This window comes from Cyrtonyx montezumae, unplaced genomic scaffold, assembly GCF_038088225.1.
Source record: "Cyrtonyx montezumae isolate F1298 unplaced genomic scaffold, pur_monq_1.0 scaffold_9, whole genome shotgun sequence".
Taxonomy (NCBI): domain Eukaryota; kingdom Metazoa; phylum Chordata; class Aves; order Galliformes; family Odontophoridae; genus Cyrtonyx; species Cyrtonyx montezumae.
The window spans coordinates 12,806,030-12,833,089 of NW_027072100.1; the positions used below are offsets into that span (position 1 = coordinate 12,806,030).

At 41.7% G+C, this 27,060-nt stretch overlaps 1 protein-coding gene across 4 annotated transcripts; it reads left to right on the forward strand.

The window, feature by feature from the left end:
- Positions 1 to 26,325, forward strand: ZNF217 (zinc finger protein 217). Of its 4 annotated transcripts, none has more exons than XM_065754338.1 (6): positions 1 to 129; positions 13,390 to 15,178; positions 17,248 to 17,373; positions 18,143 to 19,750; positions 23,183 to 23,311; positions 24,583 to 26,325. In XM_065754338.1, exons 2-5 carry the CDS (start codon positions 13,780 to 13,782, stop codon positions 23,290 to 23,292), a joined length of 3,243 nt encoding a protein of 1,080 aa, XP_065610410.1. In that variant the 5' UTR covers positions 1 to 129; positions 13,390 to 13,779; the 3' UTR covers positions 23,293 to 23,311; positions 24,583 to 26,325. The 4 variants fall into 4 exon arrangements, with proteins under 4 accessions (XP_065610410.1, XP_065610411.1, XP_065610413.1 ...); XM_065754339.1 differs by lacking the exon at positions 1 to 129 and adding an exon at positions 851 to 931; XM_065754341.1 differs by lacking the exon at positions 1 to 129 and adding an exon at positions 1,127 to 1,512.
- Positions 26,326 to 27,060: the final 735 nt, after the last annotated feature.

The window sequence follows — 27,060 nt, forward strand, 5'->3', positions numbered from 1 at the left end:
ACAGTGCCCCGAGCGCCAGCGCCTCCGAGTCCGGGTTCCGGCGGCACCGTGCGCGGCCGCCTTCGCTTCCCCTCCTCCTCCCTCCCGCCCCACCTCAGGATGCCGGCCGGGGAGGCGGCTCAGGCGCAGGTGAGGGAGGTCTGAGGGTCGGTTTTACCCCCCCCGCCCCCGTTTTCCCCTCCTCCCCCCTCCTTCTTCCTCCTCCTCCTTCCCCCCACGCGGCGGCACCTGAAGGAGCCGTGTGGCTGACGGGCGTGCGAGGCCGCGGGCGCTGTCCCGGCGCTGTGGGGGCTGAGGAGGAGGAGGAGGAAGGGCTGTGTGTGTGGGGGGGGGGGGCAGGTGAGCGGCCTCGCCCCTCCCTCGGCGGAGCAGCAGCAGCAGGTAACGAGCCGCTCCTCTCCGCCCCCACCCCCACCCCGTGCAGGTGTCCCCCCCGCCGCGTACCTGGCCCCGCTCAGTGTGGCGGAAGCGGAGCGGAGCTGCTTTGTGAGCCGGGATGTGCCCGATCCGGGCCCCGCAGTGAGCGGCTCGCGGGGCGGGGGTTGGGGGGGGGGGAAGGGAAGGAAAAGTTTATCGATCCGTTCCGCCGGCGGTTTGAGCCGTTCAGCCCCCTCCCTCCCCCCCCCTCCTCGCACTCGAAGCCGCGATCGTTTCTTGGCATCGCGTTTCCCCCCCTTGCTCCTCTTCGAGGGGAATAGGAAGTTTAGGAAACAAATAAATAAGCCCCGACTGACTCGCGGAGCAACAAAAGACGTTGCCAAGCGAGGACAATACAAATCTGAGATATCTGCAGATTGAATTTCGCTCCGTTCCGTGGTACCCACCGGACTTTATCTGTTCTGGGTGTGGGGTTTTTTGTGGTGTTGTTGTTTGCTCCCCGCACAGAAACCTGCAGCCCTAATGAGCCGTCCCCAAACGTGCTGTGACTCCTGTAAGTATCTCCATTGGAGCGTAATAGTTTTGAAGTGGTGGCGAACAAAAATCTTTCTGCCGTGTTATTGATCCGCTGATGAAAGGCGTTGGGGTTTGAAAGGGGTTTAGTCTGGGGGTTTTGTGGTGCTTAAAGGTTTTTTTTCCTTTTTTTTTTTTTTTGTTGTTGTTGTTTTTAAAGGCAACAACATTTTTCTGTTGTTGTTTCTGGAATGACCTTGAGAGCTTTAAAACTGCCCCGGTTTCCAGCGGTGGGTTTGAGGGGGAGGCAGCAGCAGGACATACAGGGAAAATCGAAAATAGAAATAGGAACCGAAGGAGGGGAGCTGAGATGTTTTCTCATAGAAGTGAGTGAAAAAGGAAGTTTTTGTAAGAATGTGTGAAAAAGAGGAGAGGGAAATAACGCAGTTTCAAATGCGAACATGTCATTCTTCACATTTTATTAGGCCCTGAAATGCAGCAGTGATATGATCTGGAAGACACAGAACTCAAACGCCTGACTACAAGTTGAACAGCAGGCATTGACTTGCTGACCAGTGCTTCCATGCTTGTGCTGGGGGGGCTGGTTTTGTGTCTGCAAAGGTATCAGGGCTCTCGGTGCTATGACAATGGCTTGCAAATGCTTTAACGCCATGTTTTATTGCTCTTCGGAGCTCTTATTTACTGTAGGTTTGGGAATACGGCTAAGACTTTAATTTGTGATGTCCGCACTGAGGTTTAAGTGTTTCCTTGGATAATGCAGAAGGACGGTTTTAAATAAGTAGGATAAACTGCATTCTTTGGCAGGGGGAGTGCAGAGGGGAAGGGTGGAGGAGGTGTTTTTTTTCTTCCCCTTTAACTAGTTCTGTAACAGAGTCAATATCTTAAGATCTGTAGCAGATCTGTGCCTTTGTGATCACTAACCTTCCTGTAATGCTTCTTAAAAATGAGCAGTGCTGTAATCCCGTGCTGAACGCCTGGGTTTTGTACCTTAACGGCTCGTGCTCGAGGCCAGAGTGAGTTTGGAAATTCTGCCTTTTTAAGTTTTTCGCGTGATGAATATGAAAAGAAAATAAGTTTAGGAACGTGGTTATTACAGTGATTATTGATTGGCTTGGCCCGCGGCCAGGCAGCTCTTCTGCATGCACCAGAGTCGCTGATTTAAATTCTATAGGTTCCTTTAAGATACGTACATCTGCTCGGATCGTTAAACGATATCTAGAGCTATTTAGGAACAGTAGATCAGTTTTTAGTTAAGGTTGTTCAATTATGTCTTCATCGCTTTGGAGTTGGTTGAATGACTTGACATGAGATTAAGCACAACAAAAGGCAAGGCAGGGGAACAACAGCTGCCTCCAGTGCCCGAGCAGCAGCGCTCTCAGCGTTTTACCTTCTCCTATTAGGTGGTGTCAGGTTTAAACGTTAATATTTATATGCGGATTTACGAGAACCTCGGGCGCTCTGATAATTCATCAAGCACCCGAGTGCTGGCTATTCGTCTTTGGGGGGTGGCTCGTCTCTTGCCTTTTTAAGAAGACCATCTGAAGATCTGATACCGAGGAGTGAATTGATCTCATTAACTTCGCAGACAAAAGTAGCGAGCAGTCACCACTAGTTTGTACTTGTTTAGTTACTGTGTGGTAAGAACTTTAAGGTGTGTCCTTAATGGCAGTTGACGATTCTTGCTGCGAAGCCTTGTTTATTTTAGGTAGATGTTTTATACGGAATTTCCAGTGGGACGAATTACTCCACTGCCTGCACTCACCCCTCTGAAGGCTGGCTGTGAGCATAAGAGAATAATTCTACCGTGCTGCAATCAGTATGTATTTTTAAATTGAAGTCATTAAGTTTTACTGTGTATTTTGAGGCTTTTCCTACTTCCTTTGTTTAAACATTCTCAAACAGTGCATATCATACATGAATTTCAAGCATTCGTATGGCACTATTGAGCTGAATTTAAGTTTAAAATGAGTACCTACGTTCTGGCTGATCAAAATAGAAAAAGTATTTCTTTAAATAAGTGGATGTTTTCTGGTTTTGAATGTGGTGAGAGGGCTATATTTGTATCTTGTAAACAAAGTTTCACATTAAGTAGTCTTTACAGAATGGCTTCCAGGCTCTGGGTTAGAAGGCTTTTTTTTCCCCTTCATTTCCAGGGAATATTTTTTTCTTTGTTTAGGTAGCAGCTGGGGGGGGGGAACAGAGGGTGGGGGCTAGGAAGAGGAAGCTAATAAACTTTAGCACCTTTGTCAGACCGTCTTACAAAAGGTTACTTCATTTCGGTTTCCCCTTTCATGAGATCACGTTTAAAAGTGCCTTTTGAGCACTTCTAACCTTCAGAAAGTATCTTCTCCTCTCTGCTTCGCTTCCATTTAGAGCTGCGGTGATAGATCCGTGTCACATCTGCACTGATCGGTGCTCAGTCAGGACTGTGTTTGGGGGAAGTCATTTCAAAAGGGAACTGTGAGTTTCACTTGACTTTCAAAATGGTGATTACAATAAGTTCTTAATTACAAACTCTCAGATTTTTTTTTTCTTCTGTAGCTAAGAAGCTCTGGGGAAATGCTAAGTAAATTTTAACTTCCCTTTGTTCTTTGGGACTCTTTTGTCCCAACTCTTTTCAACCTGAATCTTGATATGGAATTCATTGTCCTAGTAAGAGATTCCATGCACTGTATATGTAAATACACTCCCTCTTTCCTGTGTTATGAAATGTGTAACTAGTACTGGCATATGGAAAGAACAGCCCTGGCCCCCCTTCCCTAAGGTAAAATGGGCTAAGCTTTCTTTTCTTTGCAAGCAGCTGAAAGAAGAGTTTGACCTTTGAACTCCCCCTCACACTTCCACGCTGCTTTCAGGATGATTAAATAACCAAGGATATTTGCCTGTGTCTTATGCTTATTTATCTCACTTAAAATGTTCCAATACTTAACTGTTGAGGTATTGTCTTTAAATATAGCAAGATAGTGCATTTCGGTTGCAGCAGGGCTGCCATTTGCCAGCTCAGCCCTCTTATTTTTGAGGCTCTGGATTTAGAACATCAGCATTCCAGTAAGATATTCTTTCCACATCTCATAATTGCATTTATTTCAAACTGTTATTTACTTTTAACGGGCTCTGGGTCCTTTCTGCTGACCCTTGACCCTTCTTTTTAAGGTAACTTCAGTAACCAAAAAAGTTGAGAAGAGTTTTTCTTTCTGGTGCATTAATATGGGCGGGGGATTGTGCTGACTACTGTATGCATGCTTTTAGAGAGATGTGACTCATACCACAAGAGATTTGCAACTGAAGACAAAAGTAAGGAAAAGGATATGACCAAGCTATGTAAGATCCTCAGTGTTGTATTTTAATTAAAAAGACAAACTAAGAAAATGCTTTCCTAAGCTAACTTAGCATATTTTTTTCACCCACCTTCAATATTAAGGCTGTTCTCACAAAGGTTTGTTTTTCTTTTTTTAACTTTTTAGGGAAATTCCCAGATCTTGTTTTATTGCTTTTATTGGTTTTGCTCTTATGCCAAACATGAGGAAAATATATTAAATTTTCTACTGATGTGTTTTGACCAAAGTCATAGGTTTATAACGTATAGCTTGTAAATTAGCTGTTCTTGTGATTCTTCTCCTCAGTTTTTTTTCTATCTGTGTCAGGGGAGGGGGGGACAAGCTATGTGCTGTGGCAGGAACAGACACAAAACTTCCAAGTGAACCAATGTAGGTGCTGAGGAAAGTGAGGTATGAATCAAAAATCTGAGGCGTACTTATTTGTGCATACAGCATTCATTGCAGAAGTTTGGATTGTTTATCCTGCCTTGAGAATTTCAAAAGAAAGCACAAGAGGAAATGTGGTCAGAATACACAGGAAAATCTATGTAGAGCAGTGTGACTTAAAGATTTGAGCAGAAACTCATCCAAGTGTAAGTGAATTATTGACTGGGCAGGGATTTTCCGTGTTCTAAAGATTTTGTGCAGCTGAAAGTATTGAAGTCTGAATTTGTTTATGTGCAATGGGTATGCTTGCTTTTTTCTGTGTAACAAAGGCATAGTGTAGTCTGCCTCTGATGTGAACTACCCAAGGGGTGTAAAGGCCCCTGTGCTTACACTTCATTGTGGTGGTAGATGGGGCTGATGGGGTGAAGCCTTGGGGCAGCTGCTTCTTTCTCCTATGTAGATAGGAAGATACAAACTAGGTGTGCTCTGAGGACTATGGTGTTTTGTACCATTTGGAAAGTGGGTATAACTGTGATCCAGAGGTGCCATAACTGTTGTTTAACATTAGAGTTTTTCTAATCTTTTATCAGCCACTAAAAAAAGTATACAAAACTTGTGCCTATTTATTCTCTTTGGAGTGGCACATTGCTTGTAGATGCTGACTCTGCTTTCTAGGATAGTTGGTCATTGCATGCATGCCTTCAGTCCACCACTGCAGGATAATTAAGGTAACGTCAGGCAATTAAAACATTCTGAATCTCCATCAATTGGCGCTGGTCTCTGGAAGAGCTCCCACCTGCTTGGAAGAGATGTGTATTTGAAGCTCATTGCTATTTTTGTATCTTCAGATTTTGGGCCAGGGAAGGACTTAGTAGAAGTAAACGTCTTTCCACCAGACTGTGTGCATTTTTCCATCTTTCAGGACTGATTTTTGCCAATACATAACTGTGGGTATGCTTGAAAGTGACAACTTCCAAGTCGCTGCTCTGCAGAGGGGAGGGTTAGGAAGCTGCTGCTTTTTCTGCCAGCGCACTGCTATGTCGGTAGGAGTTGGATTCAGAGTTGAAATCAGGTGAGAAGATAAGGGAAGACGAATAACCCAAGCAAAGTGAACTCTTCTTCTCTCCTCTTCAGGAATAGCAAAGAACCTCTTTTCCTGTTATTTCACTTACGCTGCCCAAAGGGATGCAACTTCCCCATAATTGCTACAGAGGAACTTCTGGCTCTTGAGTAATAAGAAATTAGACTTAATTCAGTAAACTCTGAGTTTACCACTTCTTTGTAGTGGTGGCTGTTGGAGAGATCTAACATCTTTCTGCCAGAAAGTGTCTGGGAGGGGGCAAATAATCAAATTCGCTGTTAAGGTCTGTGAAAATATCTTCTTTCAAAATGAAAACCAAGACTAAACATAAGGCAGTTTATGTAAGGTGAGACTGATCCAACAGTAAAAACGTATCACTCGCTTCACTAGGAGTCTTTACCTGTTGTGGAGAGAACAATAAACTGTTTTGTAAGGTAAGGGGTCACTGCCAGTTTAAGTGCACGTAACTTCTTGATTTAATGAAGTTGCATCATCTTAAGGCAGTGGTGAGACATGTCCCAGGCTTATTTGGAATAGGATTGCTCTTGTCTTTCAGCCTTTCCACGACAGGTGTTGGCTGCTCCTTAGTGTCTACAGTCTGCTTTGGTTTTGTGGTCCCTCAGAAATTCTCTCCTACTCAGAGAGTGGGGGAAAAGGGAAAAATCTGGCTGTTGGAGCAGTCCTTCTGAACTTTAAAAGTCAATACTTACTTGTAGCACTTCCTCCTTTAATGCCAAGAATTAGTCTCTTTTATATTTACTCTTGCTCAGTGGAGGAAAAACATGTGCAGAGTGATGCAAGCTTACATGTTTTCTGCTTTGAAAGGAATAATTCTATCTTTTGATAGAAGAGGCATTCAGTTCACTGAGGAGATGCATTCATCTTATCCGTGCTCTGCCAAAACAGACATATAGCCTTAAAGAAAGGGGGGACCTTGCAGGAAAAGTTTTTTTAGAGAAAGGATATCCTTTGTTTCTATCAGTATACATGTCTGAAATGGGGGGAGGGAGTTTTCCTAATATTGTTCATTATTAACTGCTAGTTATTTTCCACTAGTAATTAAATTCCTGGAGGGAAATGATTTGCATGTATGTCTGTCTTATCTGACTACAAAAGAGCTTTAATACAAAATCTTTCTCAACTGTGCGAGGAGAAATGCCTGGATAATAACACTCCTGCATTCTGGTGTATGTCTGTTTCTTCAGATCTGTTTCTATGAGTTGTCTCAGTTCCACTGCACTCTGTAGTCGCGTTACAGGGATCTGTAACTGAGGGAAACAAAATAGCTGCTCTTTTAGAGGACCAAAAAAGATAAACACTGAACCCAACCCCCTCTCCCCCGAGTCAAGGTTTGGAGTAACTTTGAAATCTTCAGGCCTGAAAGATGAAGTCTAACAAGGGGACTTAAGGGTGTACAGCATTTAGGGAGTGGAAATTCCAATTTGGGGTCATCTTTTATGTTCTCTTTTCAACCTGAACATCTTCATTTTGATCTTTTCCTGCAACTGAAACAAACCAACTCTCTTCCTCCCCTTCCTCCCCCTAGATCTCCATTTCCTTTAAAAGTTCTCATGTTAGTTTTTTATCAGAATGAACTACTAACAAACTTCTATTGAAAAAGATTTTTCTATTTTGACTCAGGGCAGAAAAATTTGTGGATGGGAAGCTATGTTAGGTGCACTCATGCACCTCTGTTAACACAGAAATGGGCTGGGAAGCTGTTAAATGATTTACAGTTAAAAGATCAAGAAGAGTAGCTCTTTCCTTCCCTAGAAGGCAACGGGACTCAGCGATGAGGAGAAAGTCATTGGCTTCCTATAGTGTTATGAAGAAAAGCTGACTCCTGCTATTCTGCAAAGTGATGTCTTCTATGCCAGTGCCGTGCTTCCCAGTGCCCTGGTCAGGTCGCAGGCAGATGGACTGGAGCTCTCAGAAATGAGGTTGCAGTCTGTGGAGCAGATGATGTATTCCCCAGGTTTAGGGGCTGCTGTTCCTCAAACTGGGACAGGAAAGGCACCTTACTGTGTGAGGTGTGACATGCCTTTCTTAGGAGATGTCTAAAAGGATATTGTGTGCTTGACATATATAAATGCTAAGACCTGAAGAATCAGCTTGAAGTTTCATGTCCCGTGTATCTGGGAATTTGGATAATGTTTTGAAGTAATGGGTACCTTTATGAACCTCACAATGACTAGGAAAAAATAGTGCTAAATAAGCTAAGTCCAGCCTTGGCTCAGGGTTGGTTATTTTTTCTTAAAATAAATCTGATGTTGTATTTGTGCGTGAGTTACTCCATGATCAGTATTGCCACTGAATGCAGTTGTGCTCAACTGAAATAAATAATGCCCAGAAAGTGTTTTTTATTTGCAGGTGGGGATGTCTCAGTAAGGAAAAAGTGATGTTAATTGCTCTCTGTATCTTCTCAAGGCAGAACAGGAGCAACTATTCTGAAAAGCAAAACCTGTAGGTAGAAATACAAAAGGTGCTTAAGTAAGTTGTCAGTGGTTTCCCATATGCCAGCAGCAGGGTGAGATCTTTTATTAGCAGCAGAAGAGGAGGAACCTGTTCTGAGTATAAATGCCTTTATCCTCCTGAAACATCTTGAAACATGGGGAAAACTGAAGGAATACTTTGAAAATAGGTGGAGTTCTGTTATGTGAAGGAAACATTGTCACCCCCCCCAAAAATAAAAAACACAACAAAGGCAGCTGAACTACAGCAACTGGATCCTGAGGTTTTGGGATGAGAATGCTCCAGACAGTGTCTTAATGGCACTGTGGGGCTGCTAACACAGCAGCTTGCTGCTGGCTGTGGGTAAAGGCTCTGTTGTGGGGTTGCTGGGGGAGCTTAGTACATCTTGTGTGGGATGTACAGAAGTAACTTATCACTTAGTTGTAACTCTTCTAGTTTTCTCACTTCTGTTTTTAAGAAACTGTTGCAGGAACTAGGTTAACTTCTGTAATTGTTCCAGTTAGCTTTTTACAGTTGAACAACTGTTATTTCTGTCAGCACACCGCCAGTGAGGTGCAGTTGTTTTTCCTGCTACCAGCCACACAGCTCTTAGTCGCAGTGCTCCATGGTGTCCAAGTGAGAAGTTCAGTGGCTGGACTTTGCTATTCTCAGAAAGGTGTGTCTAGAATTTTTTATTACATATTCATGGAAATTTTGAAATGCAGGAAGTAGAAATGCAATAAAATTATTCCTGATAGGTCATTTCCCAAAGAAATCTTTGAGGCTGCAACATGCAGTCTTCAGTACTGTAATTTAATGAAAAGAAATTAAACTTCTCTGCAGGCACTTAATTAAAACTTAGTCTGTTCTAATAATCTATTTATATGCAGCAGCTTTCTGGTGTGGTTATTAGGTTGTATGGCAGGCACGATGAAAACAAGATGTTCTCATCTGTTAGTTCAATTTTTTCATGTTTTGTGATGTTCATAAATATAATGGGTATTGCTGCAAACATGTTAAAGTATTTGATTAAAGACCACACAGCCAAACATGACTTTTGTGAACTGAAGCTGGAGAAGCACTCAGGCTGAGGGCTGCCAGAAGGATGGGGTTCAGCACGCAGCCTTCTCAGCTGAGGAGAAATGTCTCTTTTGGCAGTGACCCCACAGGAGGTTCCTGGGAGCACAGAGCGAGGTGGGATCCCCAGGCTCACTGCTGGGGATGCCCGCTGTTGTCCACGATTGGTGGAGAGGGAAGTCAGAAGGCTGGACGTGAACTCACTGAAATGTGAAGAGAGAGTCATCCTCTATTTTCAACTTTGAGTTAATCTGTGGCAAACTGACAGCTTTCTCTTCAGATGTTGGAAGGAAGTGTTTCCTGTTTTAGTCTGCTGTTTTACTTAAGGTCTCTGGCTGTCTAATACCAGCGTTGTTCTGCTCCTCTTTTCATCCCTCTCTTTTTCACTCGTGAAAGTGAAAGATGACAGAAGCTGCCCCAGGTACTGTGTATTTGTTTGTTTGTGGGTTTCTCTGCCAGTACTTAGACTTTCAGGCACGAGTAGTTCCAGTGCTCTTCTGAACTACAGCTTGTGTGCTTCCCCAAGTAAGCAGTAGTACAGGATTGCAGCACCTCTTGATGTTGTATTGGTACATACAGTGTTTTGAAGGACAGGAATGTAACTAATCAGCACTTTTGGTCCTCAAGTCGAAAGTCTAATATTAATCTTCTCTAGGAAGAGAGTTGTTTTTTCTCTTTAAATAATGGGTAAAATCTTAGTGCAGATACTCATAGTTTAAGCATATCTTAGCTTGTCTAAACAGTAAGAGTGTAAAATCGTGCCCCACTTCAGGAAGCTGTTTGTCTAATCACAGTGAAGTATGAAATAAATAAGACTGGAGTTTTCCAGCTCACTTCCTGACATTAATAGTAGCATCTTGGTGTATTTGCAGCTTTCTTCAGAAATTCCACCTGCAAGATTTTCTTTTTAAATCCATAGATATCATCTCTTGAATAGAATAGCATTTCCAAAAAAATAAAAAAATAAATAAATAGCTGCCTGAACTGCAGGTAGGCCTTCCAGGTTCTAAGGCAGGAATATCTTGCTCTGCTTTGCAGCCTTGCCAGGGGGGTGAGCTGTGACCAGACCTTCATGAGTGTTGAGACCCTCCTATTAGAAGCTGTAAGCCTGGAAAGCATTCAGCACCTAACGTGGGTCAGTGGGTGTGTACCTCAGAGCTTTGGAGCACTCAGAGCCGTGGATAGATTGTCCAAAGGATTTATTAATATTTATTGATACCCTGTAAAATTTGGACAAAATGTTATGTAAATCTCGTGATCCATGTGCAAGCTCTATGCTGGGTGTTTACGTGTGCAGTTATAAGATGTTTATTTTTTTTGGACAGTTAAGTAGTTTTTCTACTTTGATGCATTGGAACGAGGTGATGTTGAAATAGACCAACTTCTCCTCTCATCTCATCCCAGAATGCTGAAATATTGATCCTTGGAGGGTGGGAGATGGCGTGGCTTTCTGACGTTCCTCATCTGTGCTTTCATCACTCCAGTTCTTTTTTTTGTCATAATGCCGCGGGGTTGGTGTGCAGCAGTGGCAGTTGCTGTGTTCTTGGGCAGGAGTGAGGACGTAACTGACGGATCTCAGCAGTTCAGTGTGTGGGACTTCCTTCCCAGTGCTGCCTGTGACTTTTGTGGGGTATGATTCTTATCTACTACTGCAAAGTATTTACCTGTGTAGTCAAAAGTAAAAACGTTAAACTCTTTAAGCTCATTTCTAAACTCTTGCTTAGGTGTCTCTTGGAGAGGTGTTTAGGAATCTTTCAAAGTAGCTGTTTGCTTTTAGTTTGCAGATAAGTTATTTTCAGGCACGTAGCCACCATTTAGGCACACGAGCTGTGCTGCAGCATGTTATCCTGTTGTGTAAAAATACCTCTTAAAACTGCAGGAGAAATGGAACAAAACAGCAAGTTGAGACATGAAGTAAAACATGTTAAGCAGTACCCTTTGATATGATTTTCCTCATGCTTTACGAAAAAGGAAAGCTTTTTGAGTACTTCAGCTTCAAACTTCAGTTACAGCTTCTCCACCTGTGGATTTAGAGGTGAGTGAGAGCCAGTAAGCCAAAACTGACAGAGGATAGCAAGGCAAGAGCAAAGGCTGCAGCAGAAGCAAGTCAGAATTGTCACACCACAGGTTGAATCTGCCTGCTACGAAAGATTTTTTGAGTCATTATGAAAGGAGGAACTGTTAATCATGGCAGTGATTAAAGTAACAAACAAAAAAGTGGGAATAAGGGCTGCAGTTAGCAAAGAGATGTCTTGGCTGCAGCCAATTCAGCTTCTGCTGCCACCCTCCTGTCAGCCAGTGGCTTGCTCCCTCTTCCACTCCCTACCCTTACACCCAATTCCCCCTGTTCTTCCTGTTGACTTGTGACGTGTCAATAGCTTTTGGTGGAGTCTTTGGGTTTTAAGAAGCCAGAAAGGGCCGCTCTGGCTTCCTGGTACTCAAATGAGTCGCTGTCTCACCCTTCCTTAGGTGACTGGACAACAGGAGTATTACGTTCTGGTGTTAGAGGAAAGAGATTAATACAGGCAGCTGGCAACTGTATTGGCACGAGTGGGAGTTTTTTGCAATTCATCTTTATTATAGACTCCAGATTTTTTTATTTTTATTTTCTGTTAGTGTGATGGTAGGAAAAGAAGCTGACCTCAGTTTGAAACCAGGGAGTGTTCCTAGGACCGGGGCATAAAGCAGTGAGAGGAGAAGTCCAGCTACTACTCCTGGCGATGTTTTGCTGTGCTCCCTTGAGCTGAAATGAGATTTAATAGCTGAAGACCACCCCTGCTGTCTGAGTAGGAAAGCTGTCAGCAAAAGCTGCAGAAGGTAACCCCGGCTGGTCCGCAGCGGTGTGGTGTCTTTGCCGGCTCCAACTGTTTGTGGTGACCATGTTTATAACCTGATCTATTACAGGATTTGTTTGCAATGGCTATCCTTTCTCCAGCTGATATGAAATGCTTCTGTTTTCCCTTAAATAAGGGCAAGGTGAAAGGAAAGAGAAATTCTAAAACCATACTTTGCTCATACTGTCTTGTGTTATGTGGGCTATGGAGCATATCATGTTTTGAGACTTGTGAATTCAAGTAACGTGAATCACTGACCAGTTTCTCTCACAGAATAATTTGTGGAAGTTTGAGGTTGGAGTCCGATTCGGAATGCATTCTTCTGATTAGATATCTGTGTTTGGAAAGGTTTCGTCTGGGGATGTTTCCCATTCAGTGAGCATGTGCTATTCTGGTAAATCTTTCCCTTATCCCAACATTTGATTAAGTGGAATAATGAACTCCAAAACTATAATTTCTCTGCCCTAAGAGAGGCACAGCTAGCAGACATTTTAATTCTTAGGAGTTTAAAAAATTAAGCAGGACTTGTCATTAACTACATTGTAGCTCCTTTAAAACTTATGGAATTTTAAACACTCCTTTTGGAGTATAATCAAACACACATTTGGTGTTGCATGCAGTTTGAAATGGGAAGCATTTCCTTTGGAAGTGTAAGAGTTGGCCCCTCGGATGATTTTTAAATGCTATTGCTCCTCAACAAGCAGTATCATTAGACTGCTTCGAACTTTGAGATCTAATTGTGACAGAGGTTGTAAATCTGTGGATGTTAACAGCTCTGAGTGGTGGTATTAACAAAAAGTTCTTAAGACAAGGATTTGTGCTTGATGCTTGTTTTGTACTGGAACTGAGAGTGCTCATTTCAAGCTCCCTAGTCTTGGGGTGGGAGGAAGAAGGGATTTTGCTCAATAGTTATTACCGAACAAAGTTTTACTGTGGCTCTAATTTCTGGTTTCACAAGTTCTTGGAAGGTTACTTTGGCTTGCTGCATTTACGTGTTAGGAGTTCAATTGAAGAGTGTTGAATACTGAAATATGGTTTAAGCAGTTGTATGCAGCTGGATAAGAGCAGGTTTAGAATAGTTACTGAGGTATTTCTATTGTATGGCAGTCCTAGGGCAGCAGCCCTACTGATGGCTTGGAGGAATGTTTAAGACAGCTGTTTATTTCTACTGTGGTATGTAGAAGATATTGGAGTGTCTTCTAGTTGTCCCTCGTTGACATTTAGTACTGTATGCCTTCTGTGCCCAAAAGCATTCAACAGTTTTCTTTATTTGTGAGATAATAATCTTTTCTTTTGAGAAGTCTCACGGATTGCTTTCTCTCTTCCTCAGGTGCTGGAGTTCTTTTGGCACTGAACTTGCCCTCGAGTACATCTTGCCCAATGCAACTATTTGAAGTTATTGTACAGGAAAACTAAGTGCAACTGACTGTTTCTGCAGACTTGAAAATTCAGAAGAAATAGTTTAAGAAACCTCATTTGTGTCACTGAGAGCCCCAGAGGATGCACTTTCAGTGATGTATTAACACAGGTATAAATGGGAAAGGAATAATCTTGTGCTCCTGGAAGAAAATCTTTTTCTTGGTAGAGGACTTTTAGCTTAGCAGACTTGCCAGCACATATTGGAGAACTTTACAAGTGTCCTTATCGTGATCAGTGAACATCCTCCAAAGAACTGAAACCTTACATTAAAACACGTAATAGGGAACAGAACATAGGAAACATGCCAACTCAGCCTCTCTTGGCATACATGGATGAACTGGATGAAATAGCCAGTACTGTTGGTACGCAGATGGAGGATAATGATGCCTCTATGACAATAAAAGGAACAAATACCATTTCTTACAAAAGCTTGCAAGAAAAATTTCTCATGCAAGCTGAGGGATGTATGCCTCTGGACTGCATGTTTTGTGATCAGACTTTTAAGCATCCTGAAGAACTTGGAAAGCATGTTTTAACTCAGCATCGGCCCACTCTTTGTGAACCAGCTGTTCTGCGTGTTGAAGCAGAGTATCTTAGTCCTCTGGATAAATGTCAAGTAAGAACAAATTTGCCTTCTTCAAACAATGCAAAGGACAGTGAAGAGCTTAGCTGTGAAGTTTGTGGACAAACATTTGATGAGGCTTTTGATGTTGAGGCACATATGAAAAAGCATAAAGATTCTTTCACGTATTGGTGTAATGTCTGTGGAAGAAGATTTAAAGAGCCGTGGTTCCTCAAAAATCACATGAGAACTCATACTGGAAAGCCTGGTTCTAGAAACAAGCTTCAACAAAGTTCTGAAAGCCCCATCACAATAAATGATGTGGTGCAGGAGCATACAACTGAAAGCGTAACATCACCTTACAAAATTTGTATGGTTTGTGGCTTCCTATTTCTCAATAAAGAGACTCTACTTGAGCACAGTAAAGTGCACACCAAAGAATCAGTACCCAATGGTGCAAGCCCCCAGGGGACTGAAGATCCCAAACTAGAAGAAGCAACTCAAAAGGAAGAGTTTTTGCGATTTTTGAACTTAAGGCCAAAAGTGCTTCCAGAAAATGACAAATCACAAAAACCTGTGAAATGGATAGCTGAGCTGGATCCATTCAATACATACCAAGCGTGGCAGCTGGCTACCAAAGGAAAAGTTGCAGTTGGCCGTGGCCAAACTAAAGAACCAGGACAAGAAGGAAGTACAGACAACGACGATTCCTGTTCTGATAAGGAAGAACTTGGTGAAATTTGGAATGCAAATAAAGGTAGCCAGACTGAAACTTCAGGGAAGTCAAAAGTAAATAAAAACAGCAGTTATGCACGGAATAGTAACTTATACCGACACAAGCTGAAACATCCCAACAGTGAAGTGCCTTCTATGGAGATGGACTCTAAATTGTCCCAGAACAAAGAGAAGCCAACACACTGTTCAGTGTGTGGCAAAGCCTTCAGAACATACCACCAGCTAGTCCTTCATTCTAGAGTGCATAAAAGAGACAGGCGGACAGATGGAGAGACTCCAGCTGCTTCAAGGTCGTGCTGTACTGATATAATTGCCAGCCTGGATGAAAATGGGACAGTAGAACGAGTGGAAGGAGGATCTGAGGATGGGTCCGAGGATGGGCTTCCAGAAACGCTGAATTTAGGTGAGCAGCACTTTGAGGCGTGAGACTGAAATAACTGTTGCTGTTTGGGATCTGTTTAATGCCAGAAATGCATCACCTCTATTACTGGCCTCTTCCAAAATGCACGTGGAAATATGAAATAGTATGGTGGGAAAAGGGGAGGGGAGAGGAAGAATAAGGAAAGGGAGGAAATGTTCTGACACAAGTATTTTCAGATCTTTGAGGTTGTGTTGGGCCTTCTGGCAGCACTGAAATACTTTCAATAACAGTCTGTAGAAAAATGGTATTTCCAGCCCCCCCCCCCCCCAGATGCTTACTTCTACTGGGTATACTGCATATTCATTGCATTCTCATTCAGCACATGTTTTACAGGTAGTATTTCTGAACAAGTCACTGTGTTTCCTACTTGATTCTGCATCTTGTAAGGAAGGGCAGAAAAATGTCCAGTGCTCAAAATCAGCAGCTGTTAGGATCTGGGGAAGTAAAGAATAATGGCAAGGCTCTTCCGTCCATCCACGGGTTGTGCGTTTCTTGGAATGGTATCCAACTTGACAGGCCAGGTGTCAGGACCAGCAACTTTAAATTAGTTGTTTAAGGATATGCAGATGGACAATTAATATGCAGATGCTGTGTATGCAAGAGGAGTATACTTCTCTTCTTTGATAGAACAGATGAGCTCAAACTGCTTGTTACCCAGGATTAATGCCGAACCTCACTTTGCCTTACAAAAGCGATACTGATGCTAAATGATTCCTTAATTGAAGAAGCTGGCATGTCTGGGGGCAAAATGGAATAGCAGAAAGACATGTAGCTAACTAGTGCTGCTGTGTGACATGCTTCAAGTCTGCATTTGAAGAGCAGACACTTGCATAATCTCTAGAAAAGACAACGTACAGAATGTCCTGGCACTCAAGACTGAGTTTTCCGTTTCTGGTAATGTGCTGCTCTTTATGTTGCCTCCAATAACAAAGGAAAAAATGATTACCTAATGTTAGCTTGCTTGTTTAGTTTCACAGCGCCTTATCCAGAACGACAACAGCTTCCATTGTGAGATGCTGAGTCATGCTTATTGAGACATTATCTGTTTGTTTAAAGCAGCTCTGGCTGCTCTTGGCCACGGTTTAGCCATGCTTAGCATTTCCAGTGTGGAAGCTTTCCAACGTGTAGTAACTTTGGAAAATCATTTTAAGCTGTCTATCACGTTTCTAACGTCTTAGTTAAGCAAAAAGTGTCCTTCTTTATTTTCCCACTGTAGCTGTCTAGTTAACTTTGACTTGGATATTTTACTTAAGGTGACTTTGGTGATTTGAGTTGTAAAAACAAGATTTGAGTTGTCTTGTGCGAGCTTTCACCCCTCGTTAGACATTATGCTGCACATGCCGCCCTCCAGTGGTAATCACTGTCGTTTACACTTCAGTTTATTTGCGGATTTGTTCCTCGACCCACGTGCTTCACAGGGCGAGCACCCCCTGCCACGTTCCCGTTTCTCAGAGCTTCAGCACTCACTGTTCTAGTGAAAGATTACTTGTGAAAGCCAAGCTGGTTGTTCTAGGCATGGCACTCCACCGATTAGTGCAGTCTTAATATTGCAATAAAGGAAAAAATCAGGCATCCTCCCCAGCTTTCTTCTGCAAGACAGCATCCTGTGTTGTGTCATGGTGCTCGAGTCAGGTTTGCAGTGCAGATAACCATGCTTTTCAAGCACTCCCCTTTAAGATAAGAATGCAGCTTATAACAGATGTGACTTTTTCTCTTAGGCCATTCTGCAGTGGTTTCTTGTAGGTCATTACAGAATTAAATGTCTCTCCTTAGAGGCCTAATTCTACATCTTGTTTGTTCTGTGGGACTACTTCATTTCAGTCACTAACAGCAGAGGTGTTTGACTGAGTTTGGGGACTTTTGAAACCACTTTGCTTTCAAAGTGTACATCCATTGCAGAACCAAAGACATTTGCAGATTGGAGTTGGCAACAGCTCTTCCTTCTGTGCTTTTTTCCTTAATAAAGGCAGCTAAGGTAGATGCTTATGGTTTTGAAAGGGTCTACAGACTTGCATTTGCTCTTCATAATGTAGCTATATTTTCTCTCAAAGATAAAAATGAAGATGTTTTGGAAAGAGCAAAAGTTAAAAATCTTGGAGCCTCCAGAGAATGCAGCTATTGTGGAAAGTATTTTCGCTCAAATTATTACCTCAATATTCATCTCAGAACTCACACAGGTAAATGGGCTTCAGCTTTGTGGGAGGGGAAGGAAGTGATGAATCCAACTGGATGGGATGTTTGGTTTTGGTTATGTAAAACAGAAGTTGCCTTCAAGGACGTTGATGTTAAAAACCAAGATTACTCTTAATGCTGGAGAAAAGGGCTGAATTTAATTTCCTAAAGGAATTAATTGTGTGTACTTAAGTGTAAATCTCTTTGGGACCAATTACTTTGTACTCTCAACAATACTTATTTTAAACCTTAAAATTCTTTCTGCTTTTAATAATAGCGTAGGAAAAACACAGACATGCTTCCAAGCATTAAGTTTGTCTGTTGGTTGCTGCTACCTGGGGGAAGAGCTCTGCTTCCATTAAACTTTCCTGTAGCCAAGCAAACTCATTCTCCTTCCGTTAATGTACGTCCACGTTTCTTTTGAAGCAGCTCTATGGATCTGTAATGTTTGTGTTGTTGAATCACATACCTGCAATGTGATTGAGGGCCAGGTATGCATTTCTGGAGTTGACCCACAAATGTGCTTTCCTATTTCTGCCAAACATACTGTGAACTAACACTCTGCATAGGGAACTATCTTCTACATAACCAGAAGATGTCACTGTAGTTAGCAAAAGCAGTAAGACAGTTTTAAGTGATGCAGAGTCTGGGACTTTGTGTGAAAGGGGGAAGAAAAATCTATTCTACTGTTCTAAAGTCTAGATTATTTCCTTGTTTTTCATTGTACTCAAGGCTTCAAATTGTATCAAACTTACTGATAAAACTGTGTTTCAGGTGAAAAACCGTACAAATGTGAATTCTGTGAGTATGCAGCAGCACAGAAAACTTCATTGAGGTATCATTTAGAGAGGCATCACAAGGACAAGCAAGCTGATAGTGCAGCAGATGTGAAAGGTGACAGCAAGGCTTCATTGCAGAGTCAGGAGACGGAGCTCTTTCTGGTTGCTGACGGTGCTCAAGAAACCAAAAATCTGAAGAGGCTTTTTGATGGTGCCAAAGATGCTGAGGGCTGCCCACCCACAAAGCAGCAAAAGGAAATTCTGTCCTTGAATAACGCAACAGGCAGCACAGTCCTTGTAAGAATGAAAAATGATTCTAGGGAATCGATCAAACGCTCGCTCTGTAACAATTTGAATCAAATGCATGAGAATGTGTCCACTCCTTTCTTGGAAAAACTAAAGGCTGAGAAGGTAACAAAGGAAGTTCAGCCCAGTGCGTCGTGTAAAAGAGGGAGAGAGGCTTCTGTGGAATCTGAGGGAGATGATGTCCAGTATGTTTGTGCTTTTAAGGATGGAAAAAATACAACTGATGTACGAGAGTGCTCTGAGAACTCCAAACACAAACATATGGAGGACGCTCAAGAAATGCCCTTGAACTTATCTGTTGGGACTTCACGAGAACGTTCAGTGGTTTCAACTACTGCAGACCTAGTCCACAGCATCTGCCCGTTCTGTACTTACAGAACACTCTACCCAGAAGTCCTAATGATGCACCAGAGGCTGATGCACAAATACAACCCTGACACCGTTAACAAAAATGGCTATAGAAACAAGGCTCTAGCTAAAGCCAGACGCACTGGTTGCCCTCCTGCTCTGCATGGTAAAGATGTGACTCCTCTAAATTTTAATTCTAATAAAAGTAAGACCTCCCCATCTATTCCACAAAAACTGTTGCAAGTGGGGAAATCCAAGCAGTGCCACCCTCCCCAGAACAAAGTCCCTCTTTTTGCAGTAGCTGATTCAAGCAGCACAGCCCCGAGTAACCTCAAGTTTCATAAACAGCAAAGTAATGTTGGAGCTCAGGCAAATAATTATAAACAACCTCAGCAGGAAATGCACTCCAGTTCCACTGTCTCTCCAGTATTGGACAGAGTAAAAAGGGCTGAATCTAAAGTGAAAGCTCTGAATGTCATAGTGTCTCAGCCTGGTGTAGTGAGCAGCAGTATGAATGGGGCTCTTGACTCTCACCTAAATGAATCTGCCTGGTCTTGTCATCGAGGAAGAGACTATCTTTGTAGTAAATCTGTGGGCAATGCAAATCTAGAATATGGTGAAACGTCTTCTAAAAGAATGAAACATAATGTGGTAGTTATTGGACAAACTGACTGTGCTGTGGCTAATTACAGAAGATATGAAACGAGCAGATTGCATGTTGCAAACAGATATGTAAATCTGCTACCTCAGGAATGTTCTCACGCCAAACCTGCATCCTCTGTTTTGCCATCCTCTGTTTTGCCAACCAAACAAGGGCTTCTGAATTCGGATGATGCTAATCCTCCTAAAGTACTGACTGTTCTCAAACCTTATGAGCCATATAGCTCGGGATCACTTTACAGTTCTTGTGGATCTAGCAATGGCCAAGTCACCAGCTCTACAGTAGAAGGTACTGTATCAAAATTCTAGTTCAGTTAGATGTCTGTGAACTCTATTAAGAAAGGTGTATGAAATAATAAATGCATAGCTACAGTAAAAAAAATTGAGAAAATAAACTGCTGTTAACATTTCAACAAGTAGTCAGTGCCTGGATTTTAAATGTAAAATCCAGGTTCAGCATACCCCTGTCTTGGGGAATTAGGCATGTAAGGTCTGGTTTTTAAAGAGGGGTTGAAAATTTGAGTTACACCTCCATGCCTATGGTCTATGATATCAAGCACGTTCGCTCATTAGAGTGCTCAAGACATGCTAACTAATCCAGGGTATGGAACAGACCTTTCTGCTTAATTTACAAGAAGTCTTGGACCATCTGGAATATCAATAGGAATTTTAAATAAATATCTGTCATAGACAATTGTTCCATTCAATTACAGAAAAGGATGTGTTAAAACCATAAACTGTGATGTATACCTCATACTTCTATTGTTCGGTGGGTTTTGGTATTGTTTAGTTTTGAGTAGGAGCAGAATACTTTCACTGAAGACAACAAATCTCTGCTTTTCTAATTATGGTGTCTTGTTGCACTAAGCAGTAAGGGTTTACTGTGGAAAACTCTTAATTCTAGCAGAGAAAGACTTTGTGATGTCTTTGGAAAAGTTTGTGCATTGTTTCTTAGTCAGTGTTGTCAAAAGCTCGATGGAGGCCAAGATTAAAAGGTGCTAGGTGATGTTTAAGCAGTTCTCTCTCTTTCTAGAGGGTGTTTATGACTTTCAGGCATCAGTATGGACTCAGCCTTAAATATAGGAATTTCAGTTTTGAAATGAAGGTTCTGTTCTAAGGGGTGAATAGTATACATGTATGTGCTCTGTAGACTTAAGGTATCTGCTAAGCTCTTAAACTCTGAGTGTTCCCATTCTCTAGAAATGGCAAAGTCACCTCTGAGGTGACAAGCAGGGTTGTGCTGCCTTAGGTCAGAGCAAACTGGAAAATACTATACTGCATTTTGTTACACAGTGGAAAGTCTATTCACCAACTGTGTTCTGGTTTTTGTGCATGTTATGGTTGTGGGCTTACTAGTGGGTTATGGAAAAATGAAGGCAAGTGTTAGAGCTCTGCTTCCAGGCTGGGTCTGGAAAGGACAAAGGTGAAGCTAGCATCGCGTTTGACTTATTGAAACAGCTGTGAAAGTGCTAACTCCTGGTTTCAGGAAGCGTGTCTGTGTTGGATAACCTGTGCCATTAATTGCCTTGAGGACTGTGCAGTGAGTACTGCATTACACACAGAACACACAGGGATAGGCACGAGGACAAATGTTATTTCTGCCCTTTGATATTCCTAGTGATCTGGGAAAATGAAATATATATTCTGGGTGCAGGTCCATTCCTGCAGTTGTGGAATATATAGATAACCATTGATAAAAAGCCCTGCAGAGTGCTGCTTTCTGCTGAGAACTTAATGTGTGATGAGCAGAGGGAACAGCCAGGAATTTTAGGGAATTTTCTTGATGCTGTATGAAGGCATGTTAATTTTAGTGAGGATAAGAAGGGAAAAATAAAAACTTGTAGCTTCATCTGTCTTGAGAAGTCCATACCCTCAAGGACTGGACACGGTGGGTCAGTGCTTTACTTCTCTCCAGCTTTATCTTGAGAATAGAAAAATTCTCCTGCCTGTGCTCTCAGAGAGCTGTGCAGCTGGCAGTGGCTGCAGTACTGTTTTCTAAAACAGTGACTTCATTGGGATCCACCTTGTTCTTCTGCAAGCATCACCTGTCTTACCAGAGAAATCTGGGTAGGCTCTTCTTCCTCTTCTGTGGTACAGGCCTGGAGGCAGCAGCTTGGGGTTGAAATCATAGTCATTGTTTCCTGTGATTTAGAGCACTTAAAGCTATGCCTACAATCATTAGGCAGTATAATTGTCATAGAAATGAAGATTTCATTGCTTGTGATGTAGTGCCATCTCAAGGCAACGTTTTGTGGCTGTTACCAACGTTGGGGAGACCTGTGGGATGAGGCCCCTTTGGTGGGAGTTCTCTTAGGCACTTAGTACAAGCCCTGTGCAATGAAACAGGCTTCTAAGGCTGATGTCCCAGCTTTCCAACTGTTCTGCACAAAGTATATGAATGAAAACAAACCATGATGATTTTGAGAAGGTTTAGATTCTAGATTTCAATGTGGTTGGAGACAGTAAAGAGGAATTTCTGCAAGTTGTAATAGAAATTAGTTTGACCAAAAAAAAAACCCAACGCAGCTTAGGTACAGTTTGCTTCGGGGGTGCGATTCCGTGGAGGTGCTTGGTAATATGTTTCTGTTGTCTCATTCAACCCTGCTGATATTATAGGAACATGTCAACAATCTTTCTCTAAGGATCCGTGCGCTTGTGGCAACGTTATTTAGGTCCTATGAACATGTTACATTGCATGTTAAATGCTGGATCAAGTTGTCATGAGAATATGTTCCACTTGGCAAGCTTGATTAAAGCACGATGCCTTCTATTACTGCTTGTAAGCTGTGCCACTCTGTATTGCCCTGAAGAGACAGAAACATTCTGAAACCACTCAGGTTGTGTTATTTTCAAATTACTTGCCTTTGCAATGGCAACATGCTATCAAGGATAACCTGTTGGCTGATTGATCTGGCAGAGACTGCAAATTAAAGACAATTGCTCATGACACACTCCAATGGCTTTGTAGATTCTGTTGAAATATTAATTTAGCTTTGCCATTTTAATTTAATTAAAGGTTGCTAGGTTTTTTTCAGTGCTGCGTTTAAAGCTCTCATGGAATATGGCCGACAGTTGGGCTTTTTGTGTCCTGTGTGGGAAAGTGATCCTCGACTTTTCCTTCATTCTGTTACTTAACATACAAAGACTTGACTTGAGGCATGCATTGATTTCATGCGTATAAATCTGAATCAGTGATCTTGGATAAATATAAAATTACCAGTACACTGCCCTGAAAAGTGCTTAATTCACGTGTGTACGTTAGCGTTTGTTAAGGGGTTGCAGATTCTGTCTGTCAAGGCAGTGTAGTATAATTGTTCTGCATTTCAGTGTGCATTCACAAATTCTGTTTTCAAACAAATGCAGGAGATGAGGGTGTAGGTTATCCTGCCATATGAGGTACTGACTTCTCAAAGTGAACCCAACTGTATGATGAACTGAGCAGAGATCCCTCGTGCAAATTATCTGAGCAAAATGGGGCACGGTACGTGCATGCCAACAGCTTAGAACGAGGCTCTTAAATGGCAGCTTCTCTCCTTGTTTGAGTTTGGGATACTGAATGTCCTCTAGCTTTTAGGAGGACAAGGAATAGCCATCAGCTCGAGCCTTGCTTGTGAGTTGTATTCTCTCGCTCTGGGTGCTGACATAGACCTGCTCCCAGCTGACTGTCTGACCAGCTAGATTAGCAGGAAATAACTTAATCATCTAAATTTATTTTTGTCAGGAAAAAGATCAGTGTCATACCAGCACTTGTCTAGCAGTGTGCTACAAAAGCGGAGCTATGAGAGTTTCACTGGCAATGCACGCTTTCGGCCAGGTGACAAGAAGACTTGATCATTAACTTCAAGAGACGGTAAACGAACCTTCTGAGCTAATTGTTACTGCATTATGTTACTGAGCTAATTGTTACTGCATTGTGTGCTCGCAGCATCAAACGCTGCTGCGTGAGAGCAGTGGGGGGTTATGAAAGTCTGAACCAGAACATCTGAAAATGCAACCTGTCCTTTCTGGGACGTGAAGCAGATGCTCGTACAGCAGGAGTTATTTTGAATATTGGTGATTGTTTTAAAAAAAAGAAATGCACGGATGCTTCTTTCCTAAAAGAAACGGAGGCTCTGAGATAGAGGAATATATTAATTGGTTACAGTGCTTGTGGGAGTTGTTTCCCCTTGTGTCAGTATACGGGGCTGGGGAAGCAGCATGTGGAGAGCTGGAGATGAGAGCACATGCCTGTGACTGTAGTTCGTGATTCCTCTGCGTGTCCTTGAGGTCGTGTTGGTTAGTTTGTCCTGAGAATGGCAGCGTTACTCATTTCACAACTCCTGAAGATTTTCTGGGGGGATTGCCTCTAACAAGACTGCTGCTGGATTATTTCCTAGAGAAGTGAGGGTTTCCTGGTAGCTACTTGGCAGTTTTATCTCTGTGTTGTCCCAGATAGCTTTTCCTTTGTTTGACTGAGGGATGGGTGTAGCCTCTTAGAGGAAACAAGTGGGGTGCAAAGAATTAGCCTGGTGTGCTGAATTCCTGTGCTTCATCTCTTCAGTTTGCAGCTGAATCTCACAACTTCACAATTCCATTGTGTTCACAACATGCTTAGCTGCTAAGGAGATAAGCAGTGAATAAGTCTATAAATAAATATCTGTATGCTCTTTCTAAACTGGAGCCACAGATCATTTTCCTCATTCAAATGTAAGCAGATAGCTCTTGAATGCTACAACCTGGACCAGCGTGCAGTCTTCTTAGAAATGATTCTTTACATATCAGGGGAGCAGAGCTGTCTGACCTCTAGCTGACAGCTTTTAAAGTACTTTGCTTTATTTCTTGATAGTTTTCTAATCTTACTGCTTTTATTGTCCCCCACTAAGCATTTTTTGCCTGGTTCTAACTCAGTTTCCTGCCTGTACTTCTGTTTGGAGCTCGAGTCTTCAAAAGGACGCTTGATTGCTAGTTTTTAACTTGTTATGAAATTGAAGGTAGCTTCTTTGTGGCAGTACTAATTTCTAAATACATTTATACAAGGGTGAGGATTATCTTCTCATTCTTTAAAGGGTGCCTCCTCCTAAACAAAAGATGTTATGCTCTTTTATACTTCTATACAAAACCCTGTTTTCTGATTTCTTCTAGGTCTTAAGGACACAAGTGCATGTTCTATGGAGTTATACCTGAAGTTTTTGAGGAAAATGAATGGTGAAAGCTACTGAATTAAGCTGTGATTGTACTGTATATAAAAACACTACAGTTCTTTGATATTGGTTCTGTTAACGTTTAATACCAAATAGCCATAAAAAGTAGTCTAAACAATTGTTTATGAAGGTGTGTGGGGAATGTATGTCTTGACATTGACTTGGAGTATTTTTCATTAGAATTAATTGACCAAATATTAGGTAGGAATTCTATTTTTTACATACTTGAGCGCTGCTGAAAAGAGTTTCTTTGAAAGAATATATAGTCCTTGCACCTCAGGTAAACTGTAAATACAGAAGTTGAAATCTTGTTGGTTTTAATGCTTCATTTTCTAAAAGGTGAAAGTTTCTCATGTGTTGTTTTTCCTGTTTAACTGTGCTAGTTCCTTAAAACAACTTCCAAGTAAACTGTCTGAAACTGTCCAGTTTATAAACATTGTGAACATCAAAGCATGGTGCTGACATTATGCTGATCTGCCTTGTGTACATTAAGATCTCATGTGCTGGAGGGAATCTGCTCTCCTGGAGTTGTTTCCAGCTTCTTTTAAAAGCGTGGATGGGGCAATACTTGACATTGGAGTCTGTCAGTGTGGTGTTCCTGGGATACGGTTGAATCCTTTGTTTGGCATTGGTGGCTGTTCTTCAGAGAAGTTCCTTAAATGAACCTCTATAGAAGAAAATACACAGGTCTTAGCCTGAGACACAATACTAATCTAAATGTTTAGCTTTCTACTGAACTGCGTTTAGAGGAAAGCTAGTTTGCACCTTTGTCCAAACTGTAAAGTCACAGACAACAGGCTAGCAATATGAACACAGGATCTGCAGACTTCAAAAAGGGATGTGGCTATGGTGTAGCCTGCTTGAAAGCTTCTTAACGTTGGTTTTTAGCGTCTGCTGGGTGTTTAAACTGAGTAAGGAATAAACTGTTAATGGGAGAATACCTCCTTTTATTTTTTTGTGAAGACAACAAGAGTTTTTTCTAATGCACATGCAGCTTATTTTTTATAAAGGGAAGATGGCCAGTTACCAGCCAGTAAAGCAGAACTGTTGTGTATTTTGACCTTCATTCCTTGTCGCTTCTCAGAAAGCCTGTAGTAAAGAGTTAATTCCTTTTGTACCTGGCTTTGACTTCTCTATATTTTACTAAAACAAAAGAAAAAAAAAAGAATTTGCACTGCTTGTTTTGCTCTCTTCCCTCAAATAGCAAAATGTAAAATAGCAAAACCTAGGAACTGTTATTTTCATTACACAACTTGAGCTGTTCCAGTCGTATGTCTTAGTTCCTGAATGCGGGACCTAATTTTAACATCTCTGTAAACTGGCAATGTAATGAAGTGCTGTGTGTCAGGAAATTGTACACTATTTACCTTCTGTTCATAAGCTGAGCCATATGTACATAGTCTAGATTTTTGTTTTCCTAGTTTTGCACTTTTATAGCCTATTTTTTGAAGACTGATTCACTTGGAGAATGGTAAATCTATTTTTTTGCGTGATCTTTCCAATGAGTCTTATAGAATGCATGCTGTAACTATCCTCTATGTACCTTACAAGGTCCTGTGGTTAAAACATGTGCAGGGCTGATATTAAGATGTCCAAGTAATAAGACCGAGGATGTTTTTAATCTCTCTTCATGCTGGTACAGTTTCCTTCAAGATTTTTTTTGGTAGATATCTTGAGGGTTAAATAGAAAAGTGACCGTGAAGACTCTTCCATGGCAGCATAGCCCTGTACTTCAGAACACACTTTGCCCATCAGTATTAACTATTGGGATACTACTGGTTTTGTATGATTCTTTGGAGGTAACAGTGCATATATAGAGGTACAAATTGTTGATTTTTTTTCTTTCTGTGTATTTATTTCATTCCATTTTGTTTTAATTGTTGAAACCGGAAGTTGTCAAGCAGTAGGAACACATTACTCATTTAATTTATAATGTATTTCACTTTAGTTGAGTTTATTATTACATGTTGGATGTAAATATAGACTTGGTGTTTTGCAAAACTGGTTTCTGTGTCTTGCTTTCAAAGATTAAAATTAGCTGGCTGGAATTCCACATTCCCTTGACTTTTCCATCATATTCAGACCCCCGTGGGTTGGGGAGAAGGAGGACCTGCCAATAACCAAACCCAAGCTCATGTCTGTTCAGTTACTCTCATGAAAATACTGAGTCACTTCCCAGAAAATTTGGCTGAGGTGTGGGGGAGAACTCTTAAAATAATGAAGCAACCTTTTGTTTCTTCCCTTTGAAGGATCACAGCCAGAGAAGAAACAGGGTTCTTGTATGCATTCATTGTAGTAATAAGTGGTGAGGGCATTTGTTTTTAAGCAAGCCTTTTTTTTTTTTTTCCCTCCTAAGCTTTAGGATTTGTAAGGGCTTAAATGTTCTTGGAAAAAAAAAAAAACAATTCTGGGTCTGATG